General features: G+C 43.1%; 2 protein-coding genes across 5 annotated transcripts; both read left to right on the forward strand.

The window, feature by feature from the left end:
* Nucleotides 1-222: 222 nt before the first annotated feature.
* git2b (G protein-coupled receptor kinase interacting ArfGAP 2b) lies at nucleotides 223-10185 on the forward strand. Of its 4 annotated transcripts, none has more exons than XM_027003487.3 (20): nucleotides 223-463; nucleotides 1513-1646; nucleotides 1990-2102; nucleotides 2257-2362; nucleotides 2578-2664; nucleotides 2749-2879; nucleotides 2972-3066; nucleotides 3309-3354; nucleotides 3573-3624; nucleotides 3794-3866; nucleotides 4075-4172; nucleotides 4298-4409; nucleotides 4534-4676; nucleotides 4905-5057; nucleotides 5798-6010; nucleotides 6208-6297; nucleotides 6769-6839; nucleotides 7093-7284; nucleotides 8402-8465; nucleotides 8856-10185. In XM_027003487.3, the coding sequence occupies exons 1-20, from the start codon at nucleotides 412-414 to the stop codon at nucleotides 9060-9062; spliced, it is 2232 nt and encodes a 743-aa protein (XP_026859288.2). In that variant the 5' UTR covers nucleotides 223-411; the 3' UTR covers nucleotides 9063-10185. The 4 variants fall into 4 exon arrangements, with proteins under 4 accessions (XP_026859288.2, XP_081558633.1, XP_081558635.1 ...); XM_081702507.1 differs by having other exon boundaries at nucleotides 3576-3624; XM_081702509.1 differs by lacking the exon at nucleotides 8402-8465 and having other exon boundaries at nucleotides 8856-9049.
* Nucleotides 10186-10314: 129 nt separating this feature from the next.
* On the forward strand, nucleotides 10315-14445 carry gltpb (glycolipid transfer protein b). Its single transcript, XM_027003490.3, has 5 exons — nucleotides 10315-10682; nucleotides 11408-11466; nucleotides 11582-11715; nucleotides 12027-12177; nucleotides 13066-14445. The coding sequence occupies exons 1-5, from the start codon at nucleotides 10580-10582 to the stop codon at nucleotides 13246-13248; spliced, it is 630 nt and encodes a 209-aa protein (XP_026859291.1). The 5' UTR covers nucleotides 10315-10579; the 3' UTR covers nucleotides 13249-14445.
* The last annotated feature ends 1529 nt before the right edge of the window (nucleotides 14446-15974 follow it).

Here is a 15974-nt window from a genome sequence, read left to right on the forward strand (position 1 = left end):
TGAATCTAATCTCTAATGACACAAACGTCCCCATCTCGTCTGTATAAAAGCGTTTAATGTGCGAAGCCTCTATACATCAACAATGCGTTTATTTAAATGAGATAAAATCACTTCATTGAACTGATGAATTAATTTAACAAAATTAGTTTTACCGAATTCAGTAAATAAGTTTTCTCGGATACTTGGCCGCTCGGTGCCTCCGCCCGTCTGTGTATCACTGGTCGCCTCCCCATTCAGGAAGTGGAAAAAATAAGCTCAACTGAAGTGTAGAGAACAAGGGCGAAATTATTCCCAGTTACCTTCTTTTCCGTTCTGTAATATAGTTTTCTGGTAATTGTTTTTCTTTGTTACAAGTATTTCATCCCATGAATGTGAAAAACGAGAACATTTCAAGGACTCTGGAAGTAAACTATGTCAATGAGGCCTCGCAATAGGGAAATCTGTGCTGACTGCAGCGCCCCTGGTAAGACGACATTTCACTGGGATGTCCGTTAGCTGGTCAGCCAGCAGCATCAAAAATTGTTTTACATTGGTGTAAGACGGTGCCCAATGACGCTTTTTCTGACAAACATGGGCTGTTTTATTTGACCGAAGAGGATTTTAATATAGTTTGATGAATCCATTTTTTTGTTGTTGTTGATTAGCTAGCCCGCTAGCCGTCTGGCTAAAGCTAAGTTCGTCCAGGTTAGCTATCCTAGCTTATCTTAGCTAAAGCAGAAAGATTAGTTACCTCGACGAAGAAAGATGAACACTTTCAGTCATTTCAAAAAATGTTTGAAAGCTTTTAAGGGGCATAAATAATGGTTAATGTTTTGCCTGGCAAACGTGTTTCTAGCTAACGGACATGTAAATTGCATATGTAAAACGGTATTCATGTTTGGGCACAGCTAAAGCTGTGGTTAGCTATGCAAAACAATTCATAACAGTGCGGGTCATGCTAGTTGTTAGGCTACAGAAGGGCATCGTGTGGAAAAAGTTAGTTTTTGTTTATTTGCAATTTTAAAAATGTGTTTTGCCCTAGTGCACAGAGTGATATTTCTTCCTAGCAAAGTAGCTAGCTAATTATATGAATTATGGTAGTTAGCTAGCTGTGTGAACACAAGTCTACCAGGCAATTGTGGGTCTGTGGCCGGTCAGATAAATCCCAGTAAAATCGGTGTTAACGAATATCTGATTTGTTGGCATTGTAACGTTGATTGCCAGCCTTTTTAAATATTCAGAGAACTGTGTGTTTGTAAATAAATCTTCAACACAAACATATATTTCACATATAGCCTATATATTCAACAGGCTTAAACACTCATCCCAGCAAAGTCTTGCTTCGGTAGAATAAAGACTTATTGTTTGTTCGTTTGATTTATGATTGTGTTTCTTTTGAGAGTTAGCTCCCCAGATGTGCCTTAAATCTAGTTCTAGACTAAAAAGGAATGCCACCGCCGAAAGTCCCTTTTAGATTAGAGTTAGGATTCATAGGAAGCAAGTCCTGTTACACCAACTGACATTTTCCTGCAGAGCCTCGATGGGCCTCAATCAACAGGGGAGTTCTTATCTGTGACGAATGCTGTAGCATCCACAGAGGCCTGGGCCGCCACAGCTCCCAGGTCCGCCACCTGACCCACACGGCATGGCCCCCGTCCCAGCTGCAGGTGAGAAATGCGGCTCTGCGCCGGACGTTTGTTTCAAACTTGGCCCGGCGCGTCGCTTTCCGTGCCATTGGAGCTGAGAGGAAATGGGATGAGTCACACTTCCACAAACAGAAATAGCAGCGCAACAGACTCCTTTTGCCTTTAGTCATGTTAATGTTTCATGTTTGTTTAAGAAATTTACATTTAACGTTTATCTTTTAGAGAACTGTCGACACTGCTTGCTTAGATACAGGAAGACGTTATATGTATGTTGACTAAATCAATCAAATGAAACTGATTGTTGATAGATTTTTCTAAACTGCCTGTAGGATTTCATGTTCATGTAATATCCTTTTATCTCCAGACGGTTCAGATGTTGTACAGCAATGGGGCAAATTCCATCTGGGAGCACTGTCTACTAGACCCCTCCTCCATCATGAGTGGAAAACGCAAAGCCAACCCACAGGACAGAGTGCAGTAAGTGACAACTCCTCCCAAACACATACTATTTACAACATAGTTATGGCTATGATCGCATCTGTAGCAATGTTAATGGAACCTTTCCCTCAGTATAAGCATGTTTAATGTGCTTTAATTCTGCCTGTCGATGAACCAATGCCTCTTTATTTAGTCCCAATAAGACAGAGTTCATAAAGGCCAAATACCAGATGTTGGCCTTTGTGCATCGAATGCCATGTCGAGAAGATGATAGTGTGACAGCAAAGGACCTGAGCAAGGTAAGCTACAGAAATGCAGTTCACTGGAAGTGAGTAGATAATTTCTCTGTAAACTTTTTTGCAATGCTGCATGTTTTAAATGTGTTTCTTTTAAAATTATTTTTTATATATGACATTTAACGTAAACCATCTTAACTCATTTCCTTAGATTGTGTCACAATGTAACTTCCTGATTCAGACCAAAATCTAAGCTAAGGTGATCTGGCTGTTTTCAGCAACTCCACTCCAGCGTTCGAACTGGTAACCTGGAGACCTGTCTAAGGCTGTTGTCTTTGGGAGCACAGGCCAACTTTTTCCATCCAGTAAGTTCCAGAAATGTTGGGCACCTCACCGTTCATAACGAGAAGGTTATCGTCTAACATGATGCCGCCTGTTTTGCTCTGCAGGAGAAAGGGAACACTCCGTTACATGTGGCTGCCAAAGCAGGTCAGCTGCTGCAGGCGGAGCTCCTCACCGTGTACGGAGCTGACCCAGGTGCTCCAGACAGCAGCGGGAACACGCCCATTGATTACGCTAGGTAAACTCACCCCAGCTAAGCCAGATAAAGAGGCGATTGTAATGGAGAAGTTGAGGTACAAACAAACAAAGTGTGGATGTGTGTCTCCTCAGACAAGCAGGGCACCAGGAGCTTGCTGACAGACTGGTGGAAATCCAGTTTGAATTGACGGACAGACTAGCATTTTATCTGTGCGGAAGAAGGCCAGGTAACATGACGTGCAGGCTGAGGGTTGTAGAGATCCTGGTTGTATCAGGCGGTCTGATCACCTGGCATCTTGTGAACTTTGTTGTTTGTTTCTGGTATTTACACACACACAAAAGTGAAATATTTTGACATCTGTTCAAAATCTGTTGTCTTTCATTGACTTATGTTACAAATTGAAATTGGGGGTAAAAAAAGAATGATAGTTTGTGTGCAGCTTTATAATTTACAAATTGTTTGTTTCAGATCATAAAAATGGACAACACTTTATAATTCCCCAGATAGCAGACAGGTATGGTTTAAAGATGTTATGTCATTTTCATTAGGAAAATAAACATTTGTATGATGTAATTTTGGGATGATTTTTCTTCATGCTCACTTTTAATGGATAAGGAATATGTAAGTATGAAAATGATGGAACATCTGTCCTATGGGTATAAGTTTTCCCTGTTTACATGTTTTCATACTGTGTGTGTGTGTGTGTGTGTGTGTGTGTGTGTTTTGATACAGCAGTCTGGATTTGTCAGAGCTGGCTAAAGCTGCTAAGAAAAAACTCCAGTCAGTAAGTTGACATTTATTGTTTGTCTATAGAGTGTGAGTAGTAATATATTACCTCAAAACTTCACAAACTTCCTAAATGTGTTACTGATTGATCATGCTGGATCGTATTATTCTGAAATTCTGGTGTTTTGTGGTTTATGTCTAACACCAGCAAACGCTTATTATTACAGCTCAGCAATCATCAGTTTGAAGAGTTGGCTATGGATGTGTATGACGAAGTGGACAGGAGAGAAACTGATGCAGGTCTGTTCAAACTGAATCCATCCATTCACTGTTGACTTGTGGTTCTCAGTTCCTGCATTGAACCTGAAAGAAGGCATTAAAATACATTCATGTTTTGGTAATATATGAAAAAAATTGTGGCACGTGTAATTTCATTAGTCAGGTACTTTGGTTAATCCTGTGAAACTTGATGCCTGATGATGATTTTGTCGCCACCTTGTGGTTGCAGTGTGGCTGGCTACACAGAACCACAGCACTTTGGTGACCGAAACCACTGTGGTGCCCTTCCTCCCCGTCAACCCTGAGTACTCGTCCACCAGGAACCAGGTGAGCCAGCAGGTCGTCCCTCACATGCTCCCCTGCCCCTCCGCAGGTTCGGTCTCCCTTCACACTAACCTGTCTCTCAGCCCTAAACCTGTCTCTCAGCCCTCCTCTCTTTTTGGGTGTCACAGGGCAGGCAGAAGCTGGCGAGGTTCAACGCTCACGAGTTTGCCACACTTGTGATCGACATTTTAACTGATGCCAGGCGGCGTCAACAAGGCAGCTCCCCAGATCACGCCAAAGGTGAGAGAGTGCCTTCAAGCTTCACACACAAGTAGCGCTTCTGTATTCCTCACTTAATTTGTAAACCCCTAGCATGGTGTGCTTTTGTTTTTGTCTTGCACACCTTATTGATCTTTTGTCCCAGATAACGTGGAACTGATTCTGAAAGATATCGGCAGTCGCCATGGGAGCGAGAACCAAGAAGCAGACCAGCCCGACTATGACAGTGTGGCGTCTGATGAGGACACTGAGCGAGAGCCTGCCTCTGGGAAGGATGAGCGGACCAAGGTGCTTTTGCCAGTTGGCTGCGCACAGAATTGTTCCCCAATTAGCCACCAGGTTTCTCTTCAGGGATGTGACAGGTTGTTTGATTCCAGAACCTCCTTCAGACCATCTGCACTGTTTGCTTCCAAACAAGCATTTCCCCAGGCTCTGATGGCTGTTTGTTGTGTCAACATCTGAGGTCATGTGCCCCTTGTCTCCATTTCTTTCTCTCTCTCTCTCTCACCCTTCCAGAGCACTGAGTCGTCTGACCTGTCCGACGGACCCATCACGGTGCAGGAGTTCATGGAGGTCAAAAACGCCTTGAATGAATCGGAGGCAAAAATCCAACAGCTCCTCAAGGTCAACTGCCACCTTAGCGAAGAGCTGAGGGTCATGCAGACCAAGGTGACGACCCGCCCCGTCTCCTCCACCACATTCCACCCTGCTCTTGCTCGCAGCGGTTATCTGATCTGCATAGTTGAGCAGCTTCCAGATCTTGTTTCCACAGGCACTCATGTTGCACCAGTAAGGAACCCGTTTTTGATGGGCTATCAGATTGTGTCTCTCTACCACAATGCCTGGTTGTTGAGTGTTTACCTTGTGCATAGAACCATGTTTTAGATTTAGATAAGGCAAAGCAGGTCATTACATTTCTTTATCAAACAGTTAAACCTTTTTTTTTTTTAAGTAAACTTGATGCAAAATCTGATAGCCAATGAGTTGTGTCCATTGTTCTTGTGGTAAACCAGGCCATGGATAAACCTTGCATACCCTCCCTACTCTGGGTGGCTGATCAAGCAAAAGTATATCTCCATACTCGCTGAAATTTTCACTACATGAAACATGTTAATTTATGCTAATTTTGTAAAGGTTTCCTAACCAGTTGGATCAGACTCCATGCAAAATAGTAGACACATTTAAACAAGACCATTAAAACTCAGTAGAATTATTCATTTTTTAAAATTCAAGCCAGCAAAATCATACTGTAGCTGTATATGCCTAGAAAAGCTTGTGACAATTTAGTGCAATAGCAGTAGCATATCTTGATGGGTGATCTTTCCCCAGAGTGCTTTTGGCTACAGGCCCATCTCACTGTGTTGAAAGTGAAAACTGTTTGTGTGCGTGTGTGTGCGCTGTGTCCCCAGCTGAATTCCCTGCAGACCGAGAACAGCACCCTGCGATGGCAGGGAGCCAACACCCCGGCCCAGCCTCAGGAGCCCCAGCGCCGAGCCCTGGCCCGTGGGGGCAGGGCCATGTCCATGTACGAGACGGGCTCGGGCCTGAAGCACTACCCCCCGAGAGCAGACTCCACCCATCACGGCCCTGGTGGCCTCATGCTCCAGCCCCTCCCCCCAAACGTAAGTGTCGCCCGACAGAGGGCAAGACGTGCGTGATTCAGTTTGGATCGTGCCCGGCTCAGGGTGCATTTTCAGTCTGTAATCAGTACTGGTCACTGTGTGATCCTGCATTTGAAGTGTGCTTTATCATCTGCCATTGTCATTACGCCTCCCCTCGCGCCTTGGTAAAAAGACAACTGGATTTGAACCCTTTCTAGATTGGGAAAGGTCCATCCGTGGCCGCCTCCTGTTCCCTCCCCGCCTTCCCCTCCTCCTCGTCCTGGGCGTGGGATGAGCGGGTCCAAAGGGTGAAGTACTCCCTCACTGAGCGGGCCGTCCTCCCTGGGGAGGGCTCCTCCACTGCCTGGCTTTCCCTCGCCCCACCCACTGCCACACCCCCTCAGCATATCTGCATGCACCACCACTTCGGTTCATGACGGTCATGCCGGGCTTTGTGACAGACTGTTCGTTTGTAGTGGGCTACTAATCTCACGGAAACCGCAGCGAAGCACGCCGGCTAAAAAGCCGTGCTCGCCGCTCCGTTTGGCGTATGCGGCCACCACTGGCCGATTGCGCTTCTTACCACTGTTGACTCCCCTCTTGCAGCGATGTTTTCCGAGGCGGCGTCGCCACTGTGTGTTTGTTTTTGCATGAGGCATGCCTGTGCTGCAGCCTGGGTCGTCGTTACCGTGCGCGCGTCCATTCCGAGCAAGCTCTGTCTGAGGAGGCGTGGTGTTTATGGGCCGGGCTCTGACCAGTCTTTCTCTGACTCACCACAGAGCTCCAGGGTGGAGGGGCAGGGAAGCGACTACGACAACACACCCAACCACGTGGAGCTGGAAGACTCTGGGTACGGCTCCTTCAGTTCCGCCTGAAAGTCTAGAGATGCAGACATCTGTTCCTGCTGATAATTTAGTTCAAACTCAAATACAACACAGTTAAGCATGTTTCTCATGAGATGTGTTAAGTCAGGCTTGATAATAAGCACTGCAGGGCACTATTTCTAAAGAAACAGGGTTGGGCTCTCCTGGCCTTGAGCTATTATTTTTGGTTAGTGAAACTTGTGGTATTGACATCGCATTCTTGCACACCGCATGTACCAGCCCGCGCCCTGTGAGCATTCCCAGGGCAGGAGGCCGCCTTGGGGAAGGGGCTATCCCTGAGCTGGGGGATCTGGACGAGTGTGAATCTGACCCAACGCTGCCCTCCACGGAGGACGTCATCAGCAAGACAGAGCAGATCACCAAGAACATCCAAGAGCTGCTGCGGGCCGCGCAGGAGAACAAGCATGACAGGTGACACACAGCACACACACACACACACACACACACACACACACACACACACACACACACACACACACCCACAGAGCACCCACTTGCAGCCATACTTGCTTACATCCTGTGCCTTGATATCTAAAGTTCATTTCAGGCTGCAGTAGTGTCAGTAGGGTGGTGGTGGTTATTATTATGTTAGAGGAACTGAAATCAATCTGCTAAATGGTAACCAGCAATCTCTCCATTATCAGTCCTGCTGTCAGTCTACTTTCAATTCTTCCCTGTTGGTTCCCATTGTGTGTGTCTTTGCGTGCGTATACGCTTGTCACATTGCCACTCTGTAGGCGTCTCTGGTGCCCAGTACACTGCCCCCTGCTTATCTCTCAGGCACACTGACTGCTTTATCTAGAGGCTCTGAGTGGTGGGAGCGCCTTGGACATCTTCGAACAGCACACTCTCGTGATTATAATGATCAGCAATTTGTACGCGGGAGTGCAGACAGACATGCATGCCTTGACAAAATCTCCATATTTTATTCATGAATACTTGGTGGATAGAAAGGTTAATGGGACCATTTGTCTGGTCTGTCTTTTTCAGCCAAATGAGTCAATTGTCTTTAATATTTATCTTTATCATTTTTCACAACTTGGCCTGCACTACATTGTTACTGATCAACAGGTAATTGCCGAGTACATAGCTGTGTTGTATTTTAGTGTCGTCAATATCACTCACATAAGGGATATACCCCGCATGTGAAACACACACTTTACTTACTGGTTCTATCTCTGGTTGTGTGCGCTGTATCACACTATCGCAAGGTGTCCTTGTGCAGTTTGTTTTATAATTAACACTCATATTCATCTCTACTCTTTGTTAGATGGACTTAATTCCTTTTGATAGTTCTGTGTAAGTGGACTTGAATTTCTTTACTGCTCTGTATTTTCTACGACTTGATGTCAGAGAAGTAGATAAACAAACACAGTCACATTACACTAAAAGACTGATTCAGTTTTACTTAGATTTTTGAAGCAAAGCTTCTCGTGCGAGAATGTTTTGCTGCAACATCTGCCGGACTCTCTCAGACATCCCTGCTGACAGAGACCTGACCCTTGTTGTTTCTTGTCTATCGTGGTAGCTTCATTCCATGCTCAGAAAGAATTTATCAAGCTGTGACTGAAATGGCCGCCCTCTTCCCCAAGGTAAGGTTTGTTTGTTTGTTTGCTCTTATTAGGAAAGCTGAATCAGTTTTGATGACTAATATATTTTTATGAACAGTGGAATAGTTTGATTCTAGTCCAAGGGGGTATTTCATAGAGCATCTTTTCTCAGCAAACTGGATATTTAATCCCAAAGTATGGACTGACCAATAAACATGTCTGTTACTTTCCCCTCCTATCAAACGGTCTTGACTTTCGGCTTAATTTATCTTGCTATTTGGAGAAAACCTGCTTTGAAGTAACCTAATGTTCTGGGAATACAAGGCAAATTCTGAGGTCCCCCTCACTGTCAGCACCGCGTTGAGTTTATAGGAACAGTTGCCCCCGCTCGGTGTAATAAACGTCACACCCGCGTCTTTTCTCCCTCCCCAGAGGCCGAGCTCAGAGACGGTGCGTGACTCTCTGCGTCTGCTGACGTCCAGCGCCAGCCGGCTCCAGGGCGAGTGCCACCGGGCCATGCCGCCCGACTCTTGCCCTGCCGACACCCAGCTGGTCACCCAGCAGCTCATCCAGTGCGCCTACGACATCGCCAAGGCTGCCAAGCAACTAGTCACCGTGACTACCAAAGAGAGTGACTGATCTGCCACAGGGCTTGCCTGTTAATACTGTCTTCACTTCAGAATGGAAATCTTTACTCCTTCATTACAGTTTTTTTTTATGGCATCAGTATTATGAAAAAGTATTTTGTCTTTTTTATTATTTAAAAAAAATGCAGTCGGTTTTTGTTAACCAAGATTTAAATTATAACCTTTGATGTGTAACCTGATATAAATGTTGACACATAATGGTGTATTAACATTTCTTTCTGCATAAAGGCCATACATTTTTGGTGTTCTACCAACATATAGCTCGGTTGGTACTGCCAATTTCTGGTAACCTGTCAAGGTGCATTGGATCAACTGTTATATGACGGTGCAGTATTTTGTAGATAAAACAACCACAGTGTGTTCAGTCAGTACCTAGGCCTCTGGACATTTCTGCATGAAACATCACTTTAACCATCTTCCTGTACCACTTAATATATGTACAGTACAAAAAGTGTGTAGCGTCTTTACATGTATGCTTTATTCTATAAGCTATTACCTCAGTCATTTATATATAAATATTTTATTCTCAACTCCTCTAACCTCTTAATACCATGTTCCAGAGACCCTATAACACTGTTTTGTTTTGTTTTTTTTGTTGTCGTTTTTTGTTTTGGACATGTATTTGGGTTTAATACAAATACGATGTGTATTTCTTTTTTAACAACTTTTTTTAAATTCGTTTTGTTGGTAAATGCTAAGAGCTGACAGGAACATCTCTTCTCGTTGCTTTTCTCTGCGTTTGTATGTAACTGCAGTCGTGAATGGAGGTCCAGGCGGAGGATGTGTCCAGTCGCATTGCCTCTAGTGTCCAGCAGCAATTGCGCTTGTGACTTTTTGTATGTGGCGCTCTTCGTTTGTCCTCGTATATAATCCAGTACGTTGTATAATGTATAAATGCTGCTAGCTGTCTACTACATATGCAACTAAAAAGATGGTGTTGGCTGAAATCCCATCCCTGTACTGTCACAATTGGGGAGCTGATCGAGGCGCAGCGATGAACCGCTTGCACCTCGTAGCTAAAATAATGAGAAGCGCGTCGGTTTGGCTTCTGTGAAAATCTTGTCAGTGAACACAATAAACCACGATTTATTACACGCGTGTTGTGCACAAGTAAAGACACGTGTGGTATTCTTGTATTTCAAATGCTGCCTGGAAGACTGCTGCAGTTAGTACATTCGCGTCTTTATGTAGCCTAGGGGATTGTGTTTTTATGTTGTTTGTTTTTGCACAGAACATGGCAAGACCTTTTTTCCAATTTATAGACTAATGCTGTTTTAATGTTGATTTAACAGTGTAAACTTCTGCTTATTCTTCAGTCAGCATGCATGTTACTTTGCATAAAGAAGGAACGTGCAGTCACACGTCGCCTGTCCCATTGGCTCACGGCACTGTCACCTGCTGCTTGGGGTACAGCCCAATTCCACTACCAATGAGTACGGGTTTCGGTTTGATTGTGTCGCGACTGACAGGAGAGGTTTTGGCTCCTACATTTCATTTAACTCTTTTAGAATGGCGCTGTTGTTGGATAATCAGTTTTCCCCGCTTCCCAATACAAGCGAAGTTGCTACAAAACCTTTTTTGGATTCGGTATGTCATCTTCCGCCTTTCTTTGGTGAGTACCGTTAGCCTCTGAAACAGAAACTGCTTGGCCATACCAACGCTAATTGCTGAAGTGCACTGTTAAGAGCTGAGCAGTATTACTACAATGTTGACTATTATGACTAACGTTTATTTCGTCAAGACGTTTCATTTTAATACAATTGTGCGACTTTCCGTGCAGGTAGGCTTTTCTGAGCCCCTCCCCACGCCCTCAAATGAAACTTGAACTGGAGAATATTTAAGCAGCTAGACCTAAGGTTGACAGTGATCACACGAATCCCATGAGAGTGCTGGCCTAATAAGAAGGTTATTAAATATTCATCAGACAGCATGGGCATACTGTCTTGACGCCTAGGTCAAGGGACTCAGCAAAGTTTGATAAAAGTGGTTTAACTGGCCAAAGATAGTTGCTTATTTGTGATAAAGACCTCTTGGTGGTTCATGCAGATTTGAAGAGCTCCACCTAACTCAATCCTCAATCCACATTGTTTCTGTACCATCAACCAAGCACATGGAGGTACCTTTGAGTCTAAGGACTAGTAGTATGTATCTGGCAAGCATCTATGGGAACTCTTGAACTTCGTAGTAGGCTGTAACTAGTATTAAATTACAAGAAAGGATCTCAAGAAAGGACTTTATTATATTATAAGCAATTGATCTATTGATACCTGTAATCAACATGCATCGTCCAGTGGGATTTTTTTAAGTCCCTTGTTACTTCCTTATCCTTTTGGCAAGATTGTCTAGGTTCCAAGGTTTTTGCTCCTATCAAAGCTGACATAAGTGGAAACATCACAGTAAGTCTGAAGCACACATGCAACTGTGCTTTCTCTTCTTACTTAACACATGTAAAGACATTCAGACAAATTTTAGTCTCTCTCTGCTTTTTTTTTTTTTTTTTTCTTCTTCGAGAAAATCAAAGCTGTTTATGACTCAGACCCAGCAAAGTATGAGACCCTACAAAAGATTCTGGAAGCTGAGAGAAGTGTCTATGGGTCGAATTGGCCTAAAGCTGGAGCCACGTTGGCTCTCATGTGGTTAAAGAGGTGAGGAAAAAGAGATCAGTCAGACCAGTTAAAAACAGCTGCACTGTTAGCATGTTTTGTGACTGATATTACTAAACACCATATTTGTTTTTATACAAGTTGATTAAGTTTATCCTTGCATGCAGTTTGTCTCTGACTCCTTGTTTGGATGTAAACAGAATGACACTGAACAAAAAAAAAAAGATTAATTAATTCACATGAAGCTTGATGGTTCATAGCGGTTTCATCAGTGTGTTATTTACAACACCAGTATGCAAAGTGTGTTTGTTTTCAAAACTTAGACATGACTAATTGCTAACTGCCTTTGTCAGAGGCTTACGCTTTGTGCAGATCATGCTACAGAGTCTGGCTGATGGGGACAGGGACGAGAACAACCCTAACCTCATCCGCGTCAACATTACCAAAGCCTATGACGGAGCGCTCAGGAGGTACCACGGCTGGATAGTCCAGAAAGTCTTCAAGGTAAGTGCAGGAAAGGTAAGGAGAGATCAATTGTGGGTGTGCTCTCCAATGCAAAAGACATTACTAAATAAACTACATTCAATTTTATTAAATATACATACAATAAGGTTTGGCAATAACAAATACTGGCACAATGCTAAGGTAATTCCCATGATACAATGATGTACAATAGTATTGGGAGAGGCCACTTCTCATTCTCTACAGCTGGTGAGAAAAAGCTTTTTATTTTTTTTCTTAGTTTGATAAGAATGCACTTAAAAGGAGTACACAAATGTATATTTAGATTGGCTGCATAAAGCAGTGCACATTTAAATTCATGGCATATGTCTCTGAGATGATTATCATCCTCATTCTCGTAACTGCATACCTTCCTTAGTTTCAATGTAGTTTCTAAATAATGTGTTTTAAAATTTGTCATCAAAATGATATGCCTGGAGTTTGAGGTTAATAAGAGAAAGTAAATATTAAGAATTTTAAATGTCATATATAAATGCAATGCTGAGATTGTTGCTGCATGGAAAAAATAACATTGCAGTATCTTATTCATATCTTTTGTACATGGTAAATCGTGTGTTACCTAAATCCAGTGCACAGTAACTATGCAAAGATGTATTAAAATGATTTGAAATTTAGATTCCTCTCTCTTTCTAGGAAACGGGCAAAACTACCTTAGTTAGCAGAGCAATGTATTGGTCAATCCTGCATGACACAATCACAAATTTGTCCTAACAAAACACCACAACCTGTAACATGCTTCCAAGTTATCCACTGTTAATGGTGGTCTGATCAGCCTTCCTGATCTCACCACCAGGACGTTGATATAAGAAGTATCAAAACTCGTCGGCCCATAAAATCTGAGTGTCCTCTTGCATCTCACCCCTCCGATAGGCTGCTCTTCTCGCTGCACCATACAGATCAGACTTCCTGAAGGCCTTATCCAAAGGTCAGGCAGTCACAGAGGAAGAATGCCTAGCAAAGGTGCGGCAGTTCTTGGTGAATTTCAGCGTCACTGTGGATGCCATCTATGAGATGTACACGACGATGAACGCTGAGCTGGACTACACAGTGTGAACTTCTGTGTTGTGTGCGGTGTTGGGTTGAGCTCAGCTGCGCTTTTCTCAGGTCAGATGGCATTCTTCTAGAGTAATCCATGCCCCTCCACGTCATGCTTCATTAGGGCTTTTCACAAACCTGAAGAACCTGGTCCTTCTCACTCATCACCTTTTGTAAGGACTTGGATGCCTGTGGCCACCCATGTTAGGGGAGTTCCTATGGGAGCAAGACTTTACCAGCGGCTGCATCATGTTACTTAGCCAGGAGAACTTCTTACTTTCCCTACAAGAGCTTTTGATTTGTTTGATTTGCTTTCTTTTTTTTTTACATTGGCTCTTGGAATCGGTATATTACAATACAATAGAAATGCAATGGAAAAAAACTACCATCCAGCAGAGTTTAGTCTAGTACCTACTGTAATGCAACAGGCTGTCTTCATTCTCTGTAAATCAGTGTGTTGGACTAGCGCTAGGACTGAAATTTCCAGCAGTTCTCCTTGGGTTGGTCAGCCCATACAAATATGTCGCTATTTTACAAGAAAGACCCCATAGCCCCTTAAAGAGGTCATTGCTTTACATTTAGCTCACACTGTTGCAAGCAGGATTTCTCATGGGAATGCATGAAGAAGTGCCTCACCACAGTCAATGACTTCTTACTGTGTCTGTAGAAATATCATTGAACAATTGAGACCAGCTCTTGCTGGTACCTTTTCATACAATGGTACTTGCAGGCTGAGTCAGTGTTGGTGACTAGCTGACCAATATTAGTCACTTGCAAACAAACACTCAGGGTGAACAGCCTGAAATACTGGATATATTATGCAACAGTGGAAGTAATGAGAACTATTATGTAGAACTAATGTAGATGTTTGTGTTTTGAATATCTAACTGATAAATACTCTTACAGTTATAAGGTTTATATGGTGGAGCATTTTCAATTTGGTGTTCCCAGAACAATTTTCACAGAACGCCTTTTTAAAATCTGTTTGTATTTACTTAAATTAAGAATCCCAACCTTATTATTCACTCAAACATGGTGAAATCTCATCATGAAATGTACATTTTATTTGTGTGTGTGTGTGTGTGTGTGTGTGTGTTTTTCTGGCAACTATTTCTGACAAGTTCTTTGTTGCCATATTGATGTACTGAGAGTGAGATACTGGCATTAAAATGAGGGCATCTGCAATAGGTGGAATTACCCTTCATGTGGCATTCATTTTTCTGTTTTATTGATGTAAAATTCATGTCAATACCGTCATTCTCTATATTGGTACAGTATTAACGTTGATCATGAAAATTGTGAATTCAGTTGTCTTGCTGTCCAGCCTCTAGAGGGCGACAAAACGCTATAGTTCCTTTAAATGAACCCTAGAAGTTATTTGTGGCGATGGATTGCTTGCAAGTGAAGTACGTTGTGTTACAATATGGACTAGACCGATCTTTTTACTATATTAATTGAATATATTCAAACTTAATTTTGTCACTCAATGAAACCACAAACCAAGTTCTAAAATATTCGACATGGATTAGGCTTTTCTCAAACGTGTATTATGAATTTCAGTGAATGACACGAACCTGCTAAGAGAGAAGCGTGCAAACACACGAGATTAATCGCGAGTTGCATTAGCAGACAGCGGGGCGGAGGCTTTGTTCCTGCGCAGCTCCTGAGCCGCAAGGTCGCGCCGGCGAGCTCAGGCTAAAACGCAGCCCGCACTACCCCAGCAACGCGCCAGTGGGTGCCCAAGGCGCCTGCTGGCGGAGGACAATGTGTATCTTGTGGCACCTCCCAGAGGAGGCTAATCCTCTCTCTGAATTGGACCGGACCTGGTAATCCCTTCGCTTTATCTGCACAGCTGCTTCTAAAGGAAGCGCGGCATGCGAGGCCATGCGTAGCACGCCTCATGGAGACGGCGCATTCCTGCTTCTCCAACTGGCCTTGGCAGCGAAGCTAGATCGACAGCAGGCCTCACTTAACTCTGAAGAGCACTACTTTCTTTGTCCACAGTTTTTAAGACAGGCGAGAAGCTGTTCAACCCACCCATTCCGTTCCACGAGCTTTAAAATCAACTATCAACGCGTGCGGAATAGTGTTTACCTTCATGTTAATCCATGTTTAACAGGACTGTGCCATTTACCAGTAAATGGCAGTAGTTCTCAATGTACGAAACTACGGCAATTTCCTAAAAAGGAATTGTTAAACGAACTCTCATTCATTATTTTTTAATTTATTAATTTATCTTGGGTAACTTGTTCTATTTGGGTTAAGAGGTACGGTTAAGGGTTAGGGACCACAACCTTTTAAAAACAAGTAAACATCCGGCGACTGCTTACTTCCTAAATATTAATTATCTGTCATTTGTAGTTTCTTTGAATGCTTTTAATGTTCACTCTCCACTGTCCTTTTTAATAATGAAACAGAGGTTTCCCATTTTCCTGGTTAATATTTCTCTTTGAAGAGATTACTTGTTTTCATCTTTAACTTTGTATTTTGGGGGTCATAATCCCTGTAAGAGCGCTTTTGTAGAGTTTTGGTTAAAGCATGTTGTAAACTACTAAAGCCTGAAAATGTAGCGTGTTGACCGCAGAACGTAAACATTTAAAACATCTCAAGTCTTTAAAACAAACCCTGGTTCGAAACATGTCACAGGCTGCAGAATGATGAGCGCGTTTATCCCTGTTCCGTTTTGATTGCTTTTCATTACTGCTAGAGAAAGTCTGAAACTGGCTTTGGATTGGGAAATGGCA

This window comes from Electrophorus electricus, chromosome 19, assembly GCF_041902795.1.
Source record: "Electrophorus electricus isolate QZ-2024a chromosome 19, ASM4190279v1, whole genome shotgun sequence".
In the NCBI taxonomy this organism is placed as follows: domain Eukaryota; kingdom Metazoa; phylum Chordata; class Actinopteri; order Gymnotiformes; family Gymnotidae; genus Electrophorus; species Electrophorus electricus.

What these genes read in the sequence shown, in the direction of transcription:
- gltpb (XM_027003490.3), top strand. Translation starts at nt 10,580, where the DNA reads ATGGCGCTGTTGTTGGATAATCAGTTTTCCCCGCTTCCCAATACAAGC. An exon ending in GCTCTCATGTGGTTAAAGAG is followed by an intron (nt 11,716 to 12,026) that starts GTGAGGAAAAAG and finishes TGCCTTTGTCAG; the next exon opens with AGGCTTACGCTTTGTGCAGA. An exon ending in TAGTCCAGAAAGTCTTCAAG is followed by an intron (nt 12,178 to 13,065) that starts GTAAGTGCAGGA and finishes CCCCTCCGATAG; the next exon opens with GCTGCTCTTCTCGCTGCACC.
- git2b (XM_027003487.3), top strand. Translation starts at nt 412, where the DNA reads ATGTCAATGAGGCCTCGCAATAGGGAAATCTGTGCTGACTGCAGCGCC. An exon ending in AGGCCAACTTTTTCCATCCA is followed by an intron (nt 2,665 to 2,748) that starts GTAAGTTCCAGA and finishes TTTGCTCTGCAG; the next exon opens with GAGAAAGGGAACACTCCGTT. An exon ending in ACTCGTCCACCAGGAACCAG is followed by an intron (nt 4,173 to 4,297) that starts GTGAGCCAGCAG and finishes TGGGTGTCACAG; the next exon opens with GGCAGGCAGAAGCTGGCGAG.